This window comes from Rattus norvegicus, chromosome 1 (genome assembly GCF_021556685.1).
Source record: "Rattus norvegicus strain SHRSP/BbbUtx chromosome 1, alternate assembly SHRSP_T2T, whole genome shotgun sequence".
NCBI lineage: Eukaryota > Metazoa > Chordata > Mammalia > Rodentia > Muridae > Rattus > Rattus norvegicus.
The window spans coordinates 148,777,150-148,797,578 of record NC_141534.1 but is presented as its reverse complement, the minus strand read 5'-3'; the positions used below and the strand labels follow the sequence as shown (position 1 = coordinate 148,797,578).

At 47.4% G+C, this 20,429-nt stretch overlaps 1 protein-coding gene across 4 annotated transcripts in view; it reads right to left on the bottom strand.

Moving 5' to 3' along the window:
• Positions 1-12,612, bottom strand: part of Adamtsl3 (ADAMTS-like 3) — a 321,025-nt gene extending 308,413 nt beyond the window's left edge. For 3 of the 4 annotated variants that reach the window (XM_087558105.1, XM_087558126.1, XM_087558116.1), the window contains exons 1-2: positions 12,397-12,594; positions 11,018-11,119 (exon numbers count right to left, since the gene is read on the bottom strand). In XM_087558105.1, coding sequence (XP_087414231.1) covers positions 11,018-11,119; positions 12,397-12,399 — 105 coding nt within the window. In that variant the 5' untranslated portion in view covers positions 12,400-12,594. 4 annotated transcript variants of the gene reach the window in all.
• Between the last annotated feature and the right edge of the window lie 7,817 nt (positions 12,613-20,429).

The window sequence follows — 20,429 nt, the reverse complement described above, 5'->3', positions numbered from 1 at the left end:
CCAGCTTCACAAAGCCACTGCCGGCGACAGGTGGTTCTCTTACAACTAAGAGGTGCCCTGTCAAAAATCAGGAGTTGTCCTAGAATCTCTCTACCAGCTGTTGATTGCAACACAAACATGTGTAAGCACAGGACAGTGTCAATTAATGAGCAGAGCCTGAACAGAGCCCAAGTGCAACCTCGAGATTAACTGGTCAGGGCTCAATCAACCTTTTTTTTTCATTAAATCATTTGGACCGGAATCAAATAGAATCAAAAAGAACAATAAATATCATGGTAAATCACTTATAAAAATGGTAGGCTTTTTTCTGAAACATTACGAGTAATACGAAAATGTTTTGTGTAGTGCTGAGGTCTAAGGCATTGCCTTCCCATGGGTGATGATAGTGAACAGCCCAAGTGAACTGCACATTGGTTTTAAGATCAGCACTGGGCTCACATGTGAGACAGGAGAAAGAAAGCTCCCACCATTCTTGTATGGAAATCTGTCTCGTGAAATAAAGCTAAGGTAGATCACAAAGTGAGCCCTGCCTATAACCCTTGTCTACTCTTTCCAAACCCAGCAGTAATTTCTGTACTCAGCTATCAAAAACAACGAGTTTATGAAATTCGTAGGCAAATGGTTGGAACTGGAAAATATCATCCTGAGTGAGCTAACCCAATCACAGAAAGACATACATGGTATGCACTCATTGATAAGTGGCTATTAGCCCAAATGCTTGAATTACCCTAGATCCCTAGAACAAACGAAACTCAAGACGGATGATCAAAATGTGAATGCTTCACTCCTTCTTTAAATGAGGAAAAAGAATACCCTTGGCAGGGAAGGGAGAGGCAAAGATTAAACAGAGACTGAAGGAACACCCATTCAGAGCCTGCCCCACATGTGGCCCATACATATACAGCCACCCAATTAGACAAGATGGATGAAGCAAAGAAGTGCAGACCGACAGGAGCCGGATGTAGATCTCTCCTGAGAGACACAGCCAGAATACAGCAAATACAGAGGCGAATGCCAGCAGCAAACCACTGAACTGAGCATAGGTCCCCTATTGAAGGAATCAGAGAAAGAACTGGAAGAGCTTGAAGGGGCTCGAGACCCCAAAAGTACAACAATGCCAAGCAATCAGAGCTTCCAGGGACTAAGCCACTACCTAAAGACTATACATGGACTGACCCTGGACTCTGACCTCATAGGTAGCAATGAATATCCTAGTAAGAGCACCAGTGGAAGGGGAAGCCCTGGGTCCTGCTAAGACTGAACCCCCAGTGAACTAGTCTATGGGGGGAGGGCGGTAATGGGGGGAGGGTTGGGAGGGGAACACCCATAAGGAAGGGGAGGGGGGAGGGGGATGTTTGCCCGGAAACCGGGAAAGGGAATAACACTCGAAATGTATATAAGAAATACTCAAGTTAATAAAAAAAAGAAAATGTAGTGATTAAATGATGCTCCCTAGCTGGGCAGTGGTGGCAGACACCTTTCTTTAATCCCAGCACTCAGGAGGCAGAGGAGGGTGGATCTTTGTAAGTTTGAGGCCAGCCTGGTTTACAAAGTGAGTTCAAAGACAGTCATGACTACACAGAGAAAGCCTGGATGCTCCCCAGAGCTCAGTGAAAAGCCCACCCTGCCACAAGAATGATATTAGACTATCATCAGAAATATCTAATATGCACTTCTTCCCTTTGCCTCAGACACAGTCCCTCAGAGAGGAGCATGCTGAATCAAGCTAGATCACGTGACCAGCTCTGAGCTGGAGGAAGGTGCCCTGGTTAGCTTTGGTTGTAGTTTGACACATCTGGGAGGAGAGAACCTCAACTGAGGAACCATCTATAGCCAGTTGGCCTGTGGCCATGTCTCTGAGCCAGTTTCTTGATTGCTAATTGAGGTAGAAGGAGCCCGCCTACTGTCAGGAGGCACCATCCTGGTCAGGTAGGCCTGCATTCTACAAGAAAGGCAGCTGAGCCAGCCAGTAATCAGTGTTCTATGGTCTCTGCTTCAGGCTCCAGCCTTGTCTTCCTCGTTGATGAACGACTATTACCTGGAAGTGTAAAACAAAATGAACTCTTTCACACCCAAGGTGCTTTTTTGTCAGTGTTTTACCATAGCAACATAAAGCCAACTATGACAGTAGGTGAGGGCACTTTCCTAGTCCCACCTTTCCTTCCAGTTAAGTGACATCAGCAGAAACGGCATCTGTACAAGCCTGACAGACCTACGTGTGTCCGGTCATCACCAAGAAATGAAAGTTCTCTAGTTAGCATCATGGTCCAAAGAGGAGTAATAAATGAAGAAAATCTCCATTAGAAGGTGAAGGAAGAGGAAGAGGACGGGAAGGAAGGGGAGGAGAGGAGGAAAAGGAGAAGGAAAAGGAGGAGAACGAGGAGAAGGAGGAGCAGGAAGAGGAAGAGGAGGAGGAGGAGGAAAAGGAGGAGGAAGGGGAAGAAAAGGAAGAAGAAGATCATCATTATTTGTCAGTATAGAACACTGGAAAAATCAATATGCACGGATGTTAAAAATAGAAAGAAACAGCATTATGATTTGTGTATGAAACATCCCCAAGGCTCATGTGCTCAAGCTTTGGTTGCCAGACAGTGGTGGTGGAGCTTGCTGAAAGTGATTGAATCGTATGGTCTCTGAGTGCAACACAGGGTTAATTTATCAGTAGATCTGTGATTTGGTGTCACTATTGGGAGTTAACGAATCTTTAGGAGGTGGAGCCTAAAGGAAGGAAGTAGGTCCCTGGGGATGGGGACATGTCCTGGAATCATATATCTTGTTTATCCCACCCCACCCAGTTTCCTGGTCACCATGAGGTGAGCAGCTTCCTTGCCACATAGTCCCACCACAGTGGAAATCCTGCCTCACTAAAGGCCCAAAACAATGGCGCTATCTGACCTTGAATTGAAGGCTCTGAAATGGAAACCATGAGCCAGTATAAACTGCCCCTCTTTTCAGTTGAATTTCTTTCTCCCCATTCACATTTTCCCCTCACTTTCAGCAAAAAGAGACCTAAAAGCAGCCCCTAAGCTAACCTATTGTGAAAAGGCGACTCTCCCTCCCACCATGTCTCTTTCATTCATTCTAGCGTCCAGCAGGATCCCTCAGCGGCAGGCTATAATATGCGCCTGGCCAAAAGATACCACACAAGGTCTCCCCTCCCCGTCCATGAACTTTGTCAATGTTTTGGCTTCAGTCTGGAGCCTCTCTGAAGCTTTTCTTCCAAAAACCACTCTGGGTGCCCAATTTTACCAATAACTGAAAGACCTGGATCCATCAAATGCACATGAAGGAAGGGGCTTCCTTGCCACAGTAGGACTAAGCATGCTACGAAGGCGCCACCACTTCTATGTATGTGCTAGCACAGAAGGAGGCTGGGAGTTTAAATAAATTGCACAAATTCTGAAATACTTCAATATTTAAAAAGAAAATAAGACCAGAAGACAGCTTGGGTGTGCATGCATTTCCTTTCAAGGAGATTCTTGGAGCAGGCTGCTTAAAATTTTCAGTGTTGGTACATCAACCCACATATAAAAATAGAACACGAGTGACAAAATTGGGCAATTATTTGCAATGCATCAGAAACAAAGAGTTAATGTTCTTTGTTCATTAAGAGTACCTACAAGTTGACAAGAAATCCAAAACAGAAAAAGAGAGCATGGGGATTAAAATTTATTTTTCTACTTCTAATGTCTGTGTGTGTGATGAATATAAGTCTGTATGGGTGTAGGTGCGTGTAGGTAGACAGTATCATCTCCCTCAGTCATTCTTCACCTTAATTTTTGAGATGGAGTCTCTCACCAATCCTGGAATCCACCAAATGGGCAAGACTAGCTGAACAGGAACTTCAGGGATCTCTGTGTCTCTGCTCATCCTCCTCAATGCTGTGCTCCTCAGTGCTGTGCTCCTCAGTGCTGTGCTCCTCGATGCTGTGCTCCTCAGTGCTGTGCTCCTCAGTGCTGTGCTCCTCAGTGCTGTGTTCCTTGATTCTGTGCTCCTCAGTGCTGTGCTCCCCAATTCTGTGCTCCTCAGTGCTGTGCTCCTTGATGCTGTGCTCCTCAGTGCTGTGCTCCTCAATGCTGTGCTCCTCAGTGCTGTGCTCCTTGATGCTGTGCTCCTCAGTGCTGTGCTCCTCAGTGCTGTGCTCCTCAGTGCTGTGCTCCTCAATGCTGTGCTCCTCAGTGCTGTGCTCCTCAGTGCTGTGCTCCTCAGTGCTGTGCTCCTCGATGCTGTGCTCCTCAGTGCTGTGCTCCTCGATGCTGTGCTCCTCAGTGCTGTGCTCCTCAGTGCTGTGCTCCTCAATGCTGTGCTCCTCAGTGCTGTGCTCCTCGATGCTGTGCTCCTCAGTGCTGTGCTCCTCGATGCTGTGCTCCTCGATGCTGTGCTCCTCAGTGCTGTGCTCCTCAGTGCTGTGCTCCTCGATGCTGTGCTCCTCGATGCTGTGCTCCTCGATGCTGTGCTCCTCAGTGCTGTGCTCCTCGATGCTGTGCTCCTCGATGCTGTGCTCCTCAGTGCTGTGCTCCTCAGTGCTGTGCTCCTCGATGCTGTGCTCCTCGATGCTGTGCTCCTCGATGCTGTGCTCCTCGATGCTATGCTCCTCAGTGCTGTGCTCCTCGATGCTGTGCTCCTCAGTGCTGTGCTCCTCAGTGCTGTGCTCCTCAATGCTGTGCTCCTCAGTGCTGTGCTCCTCAGTGCTGTGCTCCTCAATGCTGTGCTCCTCAGTGCTGTGCTCCTCAGTGCTGTGCTCCTCGATGCTGTGCTCCTCAGTGCTGTGCTCCTCAGTGCTGTGCTCCTCAGTGCTGTGCTCCTCGGTGTTGTGCTCCTCAATGCTGTGCTCCTCAATGCTGTGCTCCTCAGTGCTATGCTCCTCAGTGCTGTGCTCCTCAGTGTTGTGCTCCTCAATGCTGTGCTCCTCAGTGCTGTGCTCCTCAGTGCTGTGCTCCTCAGTGCTGTGCTCCTCAGTGCTGTGTTCCTAAGTTATGTGCAACTCTGCATTCATCCTTATTTATATGTGAGAGCTGGGAACCTGAACTCAGGTCTTCTGCCATTTATCCATTGAGACATCTCCCTGGTCCCCCACTGCTAATGTATTAGGGATAAAATACATAAAAGCAGTAATTCAGATAATCTAAAAGTAGCTATCTTGCTAACCCAAGCATAGGGACTCATGCCTGTAACCTCAGCACTTGGGAAGCTGAAAAAAAGAAGATAGAGCCATGCTCAAGACCAGTCTGCACTACACAGAAAATTCAAAGCTAGCCTGGAAACTTTGGGGAAGGCAATTTGAAAATACAAATTAAAACCCTTACATTTTAACATAGACTTGATCCTAAAATGATGTCCAACCAAGAACATTTTCCAGTCAAGTAATCACACGAAGATGGATTCTCAGGCATAGTCACAGAAGACCTTTGTTGTAGGAAAGAGAGCCTGAGAGGCTGTCTAATGATCAACATCGGAAAACTAATTATTGAAGTCTGATACATTCAAAAGATGCAATGTTATAAATACAATAAACATTATTTATAGTCAAATACTCCTCACATTGTTTAAAACTTTTTAAACTATCAAAGTGAGTACCATGTCCTCTTCTGTGTGTTTAAGAGTATGTGTATGTATACATGTGTGTATGTGTGTGTATGTGTGTGTATGTATGCATGTGTGTGTATGTATGCATGTGTGTATGTATTCATGTGTGTGTATGTGTGTGTATGTATGCATGTGTGTATGTATTCATGTGTGTGTGTATGTATGTGTGTGTGTATGTATGCATGTGTGTATGTATTCATGTGTATGTGTGTGTATGTATTCATGTGTGTGTGTATGTATGTGTGTGTATGTATGCATGTGTGTGTGTGTGTTTGTGAACACATGTTCATGCATGTGGAAGCCAGAGGCCAACCTGGAGTATTGTTACTCAGGCACTGTTCACACTCCTACTTTTTTTTAAGGGTCTATCATTGGCCAAGGACTGGTCAAATAGTCTAGGCTGGCAGCAAATCCTCTGCCCCAGTGCCGGGATTACAGGCATATGCCATCATGTCTGACAATTTTATGTGGGTTCTGAAGGCTGAACTCAGACCCTCATGCTTGCTGTGTTTATCAGTTTGCCAACTAAGCCATGTCGCCAGTCCGTTATTACTTCTTTAAATAAACATGCATGCTAATATTTCAAGGTCAGAACCGGGTCCCGGGACTCCTAAGAGGTTGGAAGGACTCAGGATGACACTGTTTAGCTTAGCCTTTGTCCTTTCCTGGGCTTCTCACGCTTCCTTACTGAGTTCTGCCACTGTTGTTTCTAACTCAGAAATGCACGAAGGTAAACTCAAAGGAGAGGACTTCACTAAATTGTAAATTACTTTTATTGTTATGATAGCTAGGCTTCCTGATTGAAAAAGTACTTTCAGAGGAAAATTCTATTAAGTGTCTAAATGGATGTGTGGAGAGCAAATGGGTTTCTGCGAATTTGGCCACAATAATTTGTAGCATGTATTGGCTGAAGCTCTTCGGCACTGACAAATCCCAGGGAGTGATTGCATAAAATGCTTGGAGGGAATTGCTTTATGCTGTTTATGGGAATTAGCATCTTTGTAAAGATAAAGTAAGGGGGTCACAATCGCAAACCCTGCAATGTGGCCTCCAGGATGCCCGGCCTGCGCCCGTAGACCGTTAGTGATGCAGTGGGGATGCAGTGTAGGAAAGCCACTGCTGTGAAACAATTGGTAAAACGTGGCTTTCTTCTTCCCCTGTATTGTTAATCTCGCCTTCTCTCGGAAGCATCCTCTGTAGACTCAGATATGCTGGCGTGCAGTTCGTGGAGAAAATCTTCTTGTCATTCCACTTAGTCTCCCAAAATCTACACACATTCCTTCTCAGTGTCTCAACTTTCTTCGATCCCCAAAAGCCCCTCCAACTCGTTCCTTCAAAGTGATTCAAACGTTTCCCAAGGTCAAGGTGAAACTATCAAATTCTTGCCCTAAGCCTAATTGAAAACCTGAAGGAGTTTACAATTTTTGTATTTTTTTCTCACTTCCACCTAAACTCTTATCAAGCTCTGTCCCCCTCTAAGTGGGTTCTCAGGGAGCCCTGCCTTCACTGAATCTTGGTCACAGTTAGCCTCCCACTGCTTCTGCAATTCAGGACTCACCATTACCGGGAGGGGGAGAGGTGAGCAGCTTCCCAAGCATCATCTGCCCCAGTGAGGTCCCAGCAGGCCACAGTTCTGACAATGCTTCCTGCCACCTCGTCTAGTCTCCAGAGACTCTGTGCTGCCTACAAAGAGCTCTCAGCGTGTTCTTCAGGCTCCTCCCCACAGCAGCCACAGAAGACTGTCCCTGCTCATCTTCACCTCCTAATGCTTCCTGCCCGGTTTCAAATGCCTGGCATCCGTGGAAGTCCAGAGGAGGAAACAGATTTGAGAAGCATTGCTGAGCTGGCAACTCATGACAAAGTGGGTACAGAAGAGACATTTGAATATCCCTGGATCAGTGGCTAGTCAACAGTGAATCAAGATGGGAGAGAAGGAATATGAACATTCTGAGCAGACAGCTCGGTGAGCGAAGTGCTTTCTGCACAATCGTGATCTGCCTTCAGGTCCTTAGCACCATGAAGAAAGCTGCTCATGGTAGTATGTGCTTATAACCCCATTCCTGAGGGCCTGGAGATAGGAGGAGCCCTGGCCAGTCGGCCTAGCCAATCAGCAAACTCCAGATACAGTAGGAGACCCTATCTCAGAAAATAAGGTGTATAGTAGTTAAGACACAACCTCTGGAAGTGCATGTGAACACACACACACACATGCACACACACAAACACTTACATGCACACACACACATGCACACACATAAACACATGCACACACACACACATACACACACATACACAAACACATACACACAAACATAAGCATACATATATATATACGCCTATATAAACACACACATGCACATACACACAAACACATGCGCACACAAACACACACACACATAGCACTTACAGAGAGAGAAGGAAGAGAGGGAGATCAAGAGAAAGAATCAAAACAAAGCATAGATGTGTGTATATATACATGAATATATAGTTTTATTAATTAGAAATCTTAAATGAGATTTGTGAACTAAAATCCAGGTTCACCAGGGCCAGTTATACTTCTGAAGACTCCATGGGAGAAATCTTTCCTTGTCTCCCATCTTCCAGAGGTTTCTGGCATCCCTCATCTCCTGGCTATCCCTCTGCCTCCGCTTCATCCTGAGTCCCACTTCTGAGAAGCGCTGGGATACTCTCCCAACCTCATCATCTTCACTTACATGGCAAAGCGTCACATAAGGAGCATTGATGGCTCTAGGGGTTAGGATGTGGACATATTTGGGAGCCATTACTCAGCCTTCCATGCTTTCCAGAGGCTTCTATACCTTAGATACAGTGGCTCTTTCAATATCACAATGATCAAAACAGTAGAAGCTTGGAGGGGTAGGGGAACAACTAGTCTTCACTAGGAAAACCAGATCCTAAGGAAAAACCCGAAGCAACAGCAAGCTTCCAGGGCCCAACAGGCAAGAAGGGAGGCCTTTCCCACGGACTGAGTGGGAGGAGCCTTCAGCTTCACCACGTCAAGCCCTGTGCTTGTCACAAAAGCTTGTAACCAGAAATGATAAGAGTTTACACTTTATGTTATTTAATAGTAAGAATCTCATCTTATTAATTAATTAGAATTCCCCAGACTTCTTAAAGCTCACCCTACACATCTTGTAGCCTATTAGGAGGTAAGGGGAACAAGACTGAAGGACACCTTGAGCCCAGTCCCAACAATAAAATCGTAAGACTGATGGAAAACTTCTTACAAAACTCAAATGAGCCTGGGGAAAATACCAGAGACAGTCCTGTCCACGTCTGCAAGAACCTGCTTTCAGAAGATCGTCCCTACCTAGAATCAGTGCCATCTCCCCTCGGCTCATGTTTCTTGAGCGCCCCCTACAGTTCCATAGCAGAATATGCAGGCACAATGCTAACCAACCCTTCAGCAAACAGAAGCAATAGAGTTGACATTCGTTGCCCACATCCCTGCCTTGCTTCACCTTTTTCCACTTCACAGTGCATTGCCTCTTGCAAACAACGCCACGAAGCGGGCACGATTCTGAGTCCCTCTCTACAAGTTCAGAAATAGATGTAATGTGCAGTTGTGTGACTCAGCCATACACAGGGCCGTGCTGCTGCTATCCCAGCAGTGGGTGGCACGGATGACTGAGACCGTTATCCTAATGCATGGAAACTACTCCACCACAGACACACAGATATGGAAAAATCCAAAGAGGTCAGTGAGTGATTCAACCTGGGCAAATGCCCTCTTGGGACATACTCAAACCACACAAAGGTGGTACAGAGGGGAGAAGGCGGTGGGAAATACTCTGCCTTGAAGACTCAGCCCCATGCTGTCGAGAGAAACCCTAAATGACATTCCCCAATCGTAACCGTTTTAAAGACATATTTTATTTTAAATTGTGTGTACTTCTCTCTGTGTGTATAGAGTACAACTGCAGCTACCCAAGGACACCAGAAGGCATCAGATCCTCAGGAGCTGGCTGTTACCCCAGGTGCAGGGAACTGAACTCAGTTCTCCGCAGGGGCAGCAGCTGTTCTTAACCACTAAACTGCTTTCTCCCCATCCTCTTAGCTTCTCTTCTAACAAAATATAACCACTAAAATGTGGTCACAGAGGAATACTGTAAAACAGGATAAAGGGTGATGTCCCTCACTAATGAGTTGTGTGTGAGCCACAAAACCGATGGGGTACTGAAAAGGACTTAAAGGCAGTAAATCCAAAAGACTACGGCACGAGGAACACTCCACCCCCACTTCATTTACCCAGGGTCTAGATTTTCATCCATGCCTGCATGCTTGTTTAACAGGCTTAAGCCTTTAAGTACTAGGCTGTGTTCTAAGACTGTGACGGTGCACAGACCACAGCCAGAAGTGAAATCCTCCGGGAAGTGTTGTCTTGTTCTAAGTCACATAAGACGTTACCTGGATTAGCAGCCACCCTCAAGACACGGTATTAACTGAAATGTTCCCTGCATGTTTAGGTCAGGGCCCACACACTTCTTGGCTGAATCCAACTGCAGACCTATCTGTCTGGATCTCACATTGTTATAAACCAAAGGCTGTGGGGGAAACCTGGGCATCCCAGCTATCTTGAAATATAAGAAGACCCAGAAATCCCGGACTTGCATTCCCATTTAGCAATGGCAAACTGGAGTCGAGCAGGGACTGTTCTTAGAGGAGGGAAATCCAGTGTCTACCTTGTTGCCTTCTGTACCATTCCCCGTCGTCTCCTTGGCAAAGCCAGCAAACTCCGTTGAGTTTGACCAGTAGACAAACAAGAATATAATCTATGAGCCCAGCTTCTCAGATTGGTTGGGAAAGACAAGAGTCTAGACAAGTGGTTCTCAGCTTATGGGTTGTGACCCCTATGGGGACCAACGGACCCTTTCACATGGGTCTCCTAAGGCCATCAGGAAACACAGGTATATATATTATGATTCATAACAGTAGCAAACTTATATGGGAGGGGGGTCTCCACAACAGGAGGAAGAGTATTAAAGGGTCACAGCATTAAGACAACTGAGAACCACTGCTCTAGAGAGAGAACCACACAATAGTGGGGTGTGCTGACAGTGATTGCAGAACACTTATTTAGTGGCTAAGCTAGTGTGGAAATCAGACTTTTCCTGACCTCTAACATGTAGCTTCTCCTGGACAGCCACTTTAGTCAGGAAAGACAGGATCTACCCAAACCCCCAAGTCACCAGCGGTTAACAGGTCCACACAGTATCAAGTCCCTGCTCTAGATCCAGAGAGAACCCCAGACCTTTGAGCTATCCCTACAGAGAAGCTGGCCAGAATGCCATCTGTATAAGATTCTCCAGTGCAGCATTAATACTGATCCTACAACATCTTACATGGGCTAGAATAATATTCCTATGCAGACACAGGTACGCCCCGTGTCCTCGGTGTCCCATTCTATTACCTGCAGGAGACCAGAGACTGTAAAGATCATTCGTGTCAGCAGCCACCAGGATCCTGTCCAGAAAGCCATGGGGTCCAATATTCTAGGAGTCTCCCTCACAGCCTACAAAAGAAAAGACAAAAAGAAAATGCCTAGTTTGCAACTAGCTCTGGCTCCAGAGGCAGAATCTGTGAGCTAAGGAACCAATCGGAGGGCAGGGACCCTGAAGCCCGAGCAGTGTCTTGGAAACATTTGTGTTGGCCCAGGATGGGATTGTCTGTTGCAGAATGGAGCCGATATGGATGGAGCTCCCTTTAGGATGAGTCCACCAAGACCAAGGAGGAGGGCAGAGACTGCCTCCAACCAGCAACTCATACCTCCAGTGCTCCAGCAGTAGGGACACCCCTACTGGCCTGTTTGTCAGTACTAGGGTGTAGCTTTTGGCATTCTTCTCAGGGATGGGGGGTAGGGAAATCAGCCTAAAGCCAAGGGTTAGGGCACCTGCCAGCTTCGAGTCCTTGGAAGGCAAAAATTAGTCTAAAACCAACTAAACCAGACCAGAGAGGGAAGAACCCTGCCTAAGGGCACACAGCAAAGCAGAGTCTAGGACTGGAACGCAGATCGGATAGTTAGAGGAATTTCTCACTAGATGATAGAATGCCCTCTGCTTCCAGACCTGCCTTTAAGGGAGCTCCGGGGGTGACAGTCCTGCCCAGTGTAATCTCTTAAAGGTGAGGAAGAGCTAAGACCAGGAAGGCGACAAGGACCTTTTTCCCCAATGCATTTTCCTGTCAGTTTACAGGGAACTCAGTTTGAGTGGAGACTGGAAAAGCCGAGGTCACACTCGACTCCCGCTTCGCCTCGCGGGCGCCTTGGCGGTGTCGGTGTCCGGGGGCGGGTCGGTGGCTTCTCTCCATCTGGAGAAAGCATTAAGGCCTGGCTTAATGCGATCCGCAAATGTGCTGCTGTTTCCGACCTGAGGCGGCGACTCTGGGACGAAGGGAGGCGGCCAGGGCTGGGCCCCAGGACCACGCGCCCCTCTCTGCTGGCTTGCACACTTCAGCGCCCGCCACCCTCACGCCTCCTTTCCCTGGCGTGCGTCTCTACTCGTTTCTATGCGCTCCAGGCGTGCGAGCCTCAGTAGCCAAACCTCCGGACCTTCGAACACTCCAAGCTATCATCAGCCCGCAGTCTGCTGACCCCGCAAGGTATCCCCCATCATCCAGAGCACCCCTCACTCGCAGAGGAAGGGGGAAGGTTCTGCCCAACATTCCGGGATCCTATAGCGTGCGCCTGCACGCAGCTAAGCCCGGTAGGGCAGTGCTCAGGTTGTGAAGCCCTGTGATCAGCGTTAAGACCCTACTTGCAAGTGGCGTTCCCATCAACTTGCCTAGCCTTACCATCCTCGGAGAGACTGGTCCCTGGATCCTCCGCCGGTGTCCCCAACCTGGCGTCGCCGCAGCGTCTGTCAGTGCAACGGGGATGTGCGCTGTAAGACAGTGAGGAGCAGCACCTACTCGGCGACACCTCGTGCGGAGAGCGGGATCCCGACAGTCCCCGACGCCGGCCTCCAGCCCGCGCCGCCGCCAAAGTTAAATGGGGCTGGGACGCGGCCGCCCCGCCTGTCCCGCCCCTCCGGGCGCGCGGAGCGCAGCGCTGGCCCCGACCCAGGGGCGGAGGGCGCGCGCCGCCACCTGCGCCGCCCGTCCCGCAAGTGCGCGCCGCGTCCGGGGGACCGTCCGTTCCTCCCTCCTTGCGTCCTCTGCCGGAACTCGGGGACGCTAAGAACACGGGCACAAGCGAGCAACCGGGCCGCAGCCGAGCGGCTCGGAGCGCTCGGGGCCGCCGCGGCCACGGCGAGACTCCGCTGGAACGCTTCTCCGCCCGCTTCCTGGAAGCCACTCCTCGCCCTGGGCCTGCAGCCAGGCCTGGTGCCAGGAGCCCCGGCTGCCGCCGCTGCCGGCAGAGCGCTGGGGAGACGGCCGCTGTGCCGCGGGCTAGCCCGGCCAGCCAGACCAGTACGAGGATGCCATCTCCTCCCAGCGCCACCGCCCGGCCCCGGGGACCTCCGCTGCAAAGTAGTACCCGACAGAGACTGCCAGCCTCGCTGGCTCCCGCTGACATCCTTAGGGACTCGACCAACACCCATTCAGACAGCCTTTGCGGTCCTGGTACTTTTGGGGGCCGTGGGTGACCCCAGCAAAGGAATCTAAACCTGATACCTGAAGTTTCTGGTAGGAAACAGGTTTGGGTTACACAGAACTCTGAACCTATCAGGAAATTCCACACCCGGACTAAAGGTTTGGAAGGGAGGTGTCCCAGTCATGAATGGAGGCAGGGTTGAGGGTACCTTGAGCACTTCTGAAGAGAAGAAAAGTCAGGGAAGAGACATGGGGGCTTGGCTTCATCCCAGCAATGGGAGCCAAGGGCCAGGTGTTCCATTCAAGGTACCATTGTGTCTCCTGCCTTTGCTCCCTGAGTGATGACACTTTGCCAAGGGGTAGGTGCAGCCAGCCTTCCCAAGAGCAGTAGTTCCTAGAGTTATCTGAATTCCTCAGGGAATAGCTTTTCATGATGATCAGAGAGGCCGAGTCTGGAACTGGTACCTAAGTATCTATTTCTCTCCGGAGTCTGAAATATTTGCATCCAAAGTTGCTCTGTTGCCTGGTAGATGGCTGGTATATTCCAGATTCTATATGGCATTGCTAAGAGTTCCCTCTACATGTTTTCCCCACCTATTCTGTCCTTCCCCTGTCAGATGGCCTCCTCTGACCAGGAAAAGGGCCTCGAGACTGACCCTCCACTCCAGAGAGGGAAATGGCTAGAATCCTATGGAAAATGAGCAGGCGGTACATGGGAAGATATTCAGGAATAACCAAGAAAGGACAACAGCTAGACCATGACTGCAGACAACTGAGTCTCTCTGTCCTCCCTAGTTTAGCTCTGGAAAGTGGGACAAATAATATGCATGTGGATATGGGGCTATTACTCTGATGGGGATTGTGAAGGATTAGGTTCCCAAGAGCCTCTGGTTATATTTTGACAGCCAGTTGGCACAGCGCCTTGTTTTGTATCCCTTTCCATGTAAAAGCACCTTGTCTAACACATGTTCGTTCATTTGCCCTGAGCTCCGGGCACCAGCACCTGTTACTTCTCCTAACAAGGGACTGCTCTCTAGCTGTTCACATCCACATCACAGCCTCTTGGCCGTTAGGGACACATAGCCAGCAATGCGTTCAAGGGTTGCCTAAAACAACGAAATCAACGACAAAATGCATAGAGGACATTTAGGATAACGGTTAACAGAATAAGAACTGAGCAGACCCAAGAAGACAGAGAGCACTGACTTGTGGGACCTTCGCAGTGAGTATGTGGACGAGTTGACTCCAAATTCGTGGGCCTTCAAATGACTTTGAAAGTGCAATGTGCTTTGATATGATGACAGGCAATGATTAAAAGGCAGAGCACTGCAGATGAGAAGGATCCATGGCGTGCATGTCTTTGTCAGTACATCAGGAGGGGAATAGCCATGTTAATATTTCAGAACATCTATAATACACCATGTAGTACTTTGAAGAGGAAAGGTGCCATACGGTCACGTTTGAATCCCTAGTCCCCAGTTGGCTCTTGGAGGATGAGGAAAGGTGGCAATGTTGGAAGAAGTGTGTCACTGGCCGGGGGGCTTTGAGGTTTTCAAAAACACAAAGGATCCCCTGTGGCTTTCTCCTCCTGCTGCCTGTGGATTCAGATGTAGAAGCTCTCAGCTGCTCCTCCAGCACCATGTCTGCCTGCATGCTGCCATGTTACCAACATGATGATAATGGGCTAACCCTCTGAACCTCTAAACCAGTCCACAATTCAATGCTTTCCTTTGTAAGGGTTGCCACGGTCATGGTCTCTCTTCACAGCAATTAAACAGGAACCAGGACACACCACCAGAATCTATTCTAGGCATTTAATAGGCATTGCTGATTCAGCCACCAGCATAGCTTATTGGATGGCCTGCTGGTTGACCTGACGTGGACCACTTAGAGGAGGAAAGATTTCTTTTGGCTCACAATTTCAAAAGTGTCAGTTTACTGCAGCAGGGCAGACATGGTAAATCAGAGAGCAGAGAAAGGGAAAACGACCTGAGACCAGCTAAAGAATCTTCAAAGTTACAGCTTCAGTGACCTACTGCCTCCAGGTAGACTCCACTTTCCAAAGTTTCTACCACCTACCAAAATAGCACCGTGGGCTAGGCAGCAAGCACCCGGTACACAAGGCTCCGGGGGGGCATTTCACATTCAAACTGTGACAAGTGTTCTTGTCTTCCTGTTTTACAAACGAGACACACGAGTAGAAAGATTTAAGCACCATATGTTCTCAGCAACTAGACTGGTGTCTCAAATCATTCACATTCTAAAACTAGCCTTATAGCAGCGTGGAATCAATTGGAAAACCCGCATGAATATTCAAGAAGAAATGGAGAATTCAAAGAACTATTGTGTTTGTGCCTTGGCAGCTGCATCAGCCTCAGCTCCCCGTGTGTGCACCAGAGGAAGGCTTTGAGGATGCCTCTGGAGTTGTGGACATTGCTGAGAAGTTTTAAGTGGCTCTGCTCTCAGGTATTAATGTCTCTGCAGAACTTCCTGTCTCATTTTCCTTTAGGCACTTTTGGTTCCCGAGCCAGCCTCCAAGGAATGCCTCACACTGTAAACAGGACCAGAACCGGGACTTTACTTCTTCAGGTTCCATCTAGAGTCAGGCTGTTCCGACAAAGAGCTAGCTGAAGGCGAGAAGTTAGGAAAGGAAATGCCACCCATTCTCTTACGGAAGGTCTGCTACTCTGGGAATTCTGGCACACTGATCATCTCATGTGGGTGTCTGAGGCGCTGTGAGTGAGAATGGTGGAGCACTATAGATGCTACCCATAGGCTATCTGTATCTGAGAGATGTCCTATGGGATGGTTAACCTTAATGGTCCCCTTGACTGGATTCGAAACCACCTAGGATAGTATCAAGCAAATGTCCGTCGTGTTATCTCCAAAGATGTTAAAATTCTGATAAGTCTGACCTCAAGAATGCACTAATCCATTGATAGATTCACAGCACAAAGGCATAATTGGGAGGTGTCGAAAGGTAGAAGGTGGACATACCTAAAGAAAATAGATTACAGTGGGGGTGGGGGAGTCCTTTGGAAGTTCTATCTTTCCCTCGGCCCTATCCCTGTATCCCCTTTTCTTCCTGGATGTTATGGTGTAACTTGGCTTGTTTTCTCACACCCTTTCCACCATGATGGAGTGACAGCTCTCAGACTATGAGTCAGAATAAATCTCCTCTACTCTTGTCCCTTTATCTGGACACAGCTACATAGAAGGAGCCACTGTGTCAGATTGCTGGGCTGGGCCATCCATTAGCTCTTTCTTACTCTGAGCAAGTGCAGATGGTACCTTCTTCCCTCAGTCACACTCTTCCCTGTCTGGTTTCACTTTCTCCCTTGGTCTGACCCAAGTGCTTAAGGAAGATGTTGTCAAAGGCATGGGACAGGGAGAAGGGAGCATGGGGAGGACAGAAATTAGGGAATCCTAAGAGAGTCTGGATGACCTGACCATTGTGTGACCTCCTCACCTGATCCACCATTAGATTCAAGGTCAGCCTTTTTCCTCTACCAGACTTCCTTCTCTTGAGAAGCCACACTACCTGGGGACAAGGGGATACATGCTGACTCCCCTGAGAGATCTGGGAAATCAAGTTCTGTTTCTTTCTAAGATGCACCTTCTTAGCTCCCTTGTCTCTGTCACCTGTCCCATGGTCTGCTTTTGCCTGCAGGAATTTCATACGTTCCTACTCCTCCTGTCTGGAAAAATTGTCGAATCTTTAGGAGCTATGGACATGAGCTATCTCACTGGAGGTGGGCAGGATGGTAACATCTCCCCTCTTCCCACACTTGCTTTGCTTCCTGCCTGCTGATAAGGTGTGAGCGGGCGGCTTCCTGCTCCTCCCACCATGCCATGCCTTCCCAGCCACTGTAGGGTCTATTCCCCTGGAATTGTAAGCCAAAATGAAGCTTTCTGAGTTTCTGTTGGTCATGGTGTTTTATCACAGTAACCGAAAAGTAACTGATTCAGAGTTATGTCAAGCTACAGTTAAACCTGGGTTGATGTGGAGATCCCAAGATGTTGAACACACTAGAATCTTGAGTCATTTATCAAATGAGAGCTACAAACAGGAAGTGGAAGCAGATAGAGTGAGGGGATTACAAGCAATAAAACTGGAGGGATGGATCCATCAAGACATTTAAAACCGAAGCCTCAGATACCAGCCATGGGGCCGCAGGGTTTGACCTGCTGGGTATGGGGCTTGTTCTGGTCTTTTCTTTTAGAATAGAAATTGCCATTGTATGTTGGAAGTGTGTGAGGCCTTTTCACTTTACAGAGGGTTAAGAGATTGCTTTGGATCTCAGAAGAGATTGAGACAGCGTTGAGATTATAAAAGACATTGGAACTTTTGGAATTATATTAAATGTATTAAGCATCATGAACTTGCCATGGGTCTGTGGGAGCCAAGGAGTGAAGTGCAGTAGTTTAAATGAGAAACGTTCCCCGTAGACTCTTATGTTTGAACACGTGGTCCCCAGGTGGGAGTACTGTTGGGGGTATTATAGGACTTCTAAGAGAGGCAGCCTTGCCAGAGGAAGTAGATCCCTGGCAGCTGGCTTTGAGCATCCATAACTTCACCCCAGCTGACTCTTATTCTCTGTCTCTGTCTCTCTGTCTTTGTCTCTCTTTTCCTCTTTGTCTCTGTCTCTCTGTCTCTCCCGTTCCCTCTCCCTCTTCCCCTCTCCTTTCCGTGTGCATGCAAGAGAGAGAGAGAGAGAGAGAGAGAAAGTGAGAAAGTGATAAGCCAGATTCCTGCTCCTGCAGCCATGCCTTCTCCACTATTATGGACTCTGACCCTCCGGAACAGTAGACTGAAATAAACTTCCTTCCTTAAGTTACTTTTGGTTGTGGGGTTCACCAAGCAGCAAACAATCTCTATGCTCTGAGGAGGGGCTCTGCAGGCTTCAGCACACCCTTACCTTTACCCTCTGCCTGCCCTCCAGCCTGAGGGAGTCCCTCTGGGGTCTGAAAGGCAAAAGTTCGAGATTCTGAGTCAACAGCTTAGGACTTAGACACTGCAGCACAGGAGATGAGATCATCAGAACCCTGTCTAGAAAGTGAGGGGGATGATGGCTGCCCTACCTGGACAGTTCCAAATCTTCAAGGTAGGACAAGGAAGGCTGGAACCCCATAATGTCACGTGAGGGATGAAACTAGACTTGGTAGCCCTTCCAATACCAGCAGATCCTGCAAGTCACACCCCAAAAGCGGGTTCCTGCTGCCTTCTGGGGCTAGAAAGGTGCTGGCCTGGTTCAAAGTGTAAGTAAGTACCTTGCACCTTGAAATTCCTGTGTGTATACAGCACAAGTCCTCAGAGGCTTTCTTGGGCTCTAGGAGGGGCCTGATCTTTGCCAGCTGCAGATTGTTTAATTCTGGGAACTCTGTTAAGAGAACAAATGCCAGAGCCCCAAGAAGGACAGGGATGGGTGCTCCAAAAAGGCGGTGGCCACTGCTCCCCACTCTGCTCCTGGCTGCTGTTGTCACTGTTTGTCACATGATCATCGTGAGCAATGTGAGCAAAGAGATAAGAAGCTGGAGATCCCCTGACCATGAAGATTGGACTTGACCCAAGGAGCCAGATTCCCTAACCAGCAGGAAGTAGCCTATAGAGATCCTTGGCCCCTTTCCCCTCTAACTTTCTCTCTTCCACCTAGTGTGGGGGGGGGGAAGTTTAGGAAGGAATAAAGGTTTGAGGAAGATAGAGAAATAAGAACATTTTTAAAAGCTTTAAGAAATGTGTCTACCAGAGAGTGTATCCAAATTAACAAAATCAGAAATGAAAAGGGAGACATAACTACAGATTCAGAGGAAATTCAAAAAATCATCAGATCTTACTATAAAAGCCTATATTCAACAAAACTTGAAAATCTGCAGGAAATGGACAATTTCCTAGACAGATACCAGGTACCGAAGTTAAATCAGGAACAGATAAACCAGTTAAACAACCCCATAACTCCTAAGGAAATAGAAGCAGTCATTAAAGGTCTCCCAACCAAAAAGAGCCCAGGTCCAGACGGGTTTAGTGCAGAATTCTATCAGACCTTCATAAAAGACCTCATACCAATACTATCCAAACTATTCCACAAAATTGAAACAGATGGAGCACTACCGAATTCCTTCTACGAAGCCACAATTACTCTTATACCTAAACCACACAAAGACCCAACAAAGAAAGAGAACTTCAGACCAATTTCCCTTATGAATATCGACGCAAAAATACTCAATAAAATTCTGGCAAACCGAATCCAAGAGCACATCAAAACAATCATCCACCATGATCAAGTAGGCTTCATCCCAGGCATGCAGGGATGGTTTAATATACGGAAAACCATCAATGTGATCCATTATATAAACAAACTGAAAGAACAAAACCACATGATCATTTCATTAGATGCTGAGAAAGCATTTGACAAAATTCAACACCACTTCATGATAAAAGTCCTGGAAAGAATAGGAATTCAAGGCCCATACCTAAACATAGTAAAAGCCATATACAGCAAACCAGTTGCTAACATTAAACTAAATGGAGAGAAACTTGAAGCAATCCCACTAAAATCAGGGACTAGACAAGGCTGCCCACTCTCTCCCTACTTATTCAATATAGTTCTTGAAGTTCTAGCCAGAGCAATCAGACAACAAAAGGAGATCAAGGGGATACAGATTGGAAAAGAAGTCAAAATATCACTATTTGCAGATGATATCATAGTATATTTAAGTGATCCCAAAAGTTCCACCAGGGAACTACTAAACCTGATAAACACCTTCAGCAAAGTGGCTGGGTATAAAATTAACTCAAATAAATCAGTAACCTTCCTCTACACAAAAGAGAAACAAGCCGAGAAAGAAATTAGGGAAACAACACCCTTCATAATAGACCCAAATAATATAAAGTACCTCGGTGTGACTTTAACCAAGCAAGTAAAAGATTTGTACAATAAGAACTTCAAGACTCTGAAGAAAGAAATTGAAGAAATCCTCAGAAGATGGAAAGATCTCCCATGCACATGGATTGGCAGGATTAATATAGTAAAAATGGCCATGTTACCAAAAGTGATCTACAGATTCAATGCAATCCCCATCAAAATACCAATCCAATTCTTCAAAGAGTTAGACAGAACAATTTGCAAATTCATCTGGAATAACAAAAAAAAACCAGGATAGCTAAAACTATCCTCAACAATAAAAGGACTTCAGGGGGAATCACTATCCCTGAACTCAAGCAGTATTACAAAGCAATAGTGATAAAAAGTGCATGGTATTGGTACAGAGACAGACAGATAGACCAATGGAAC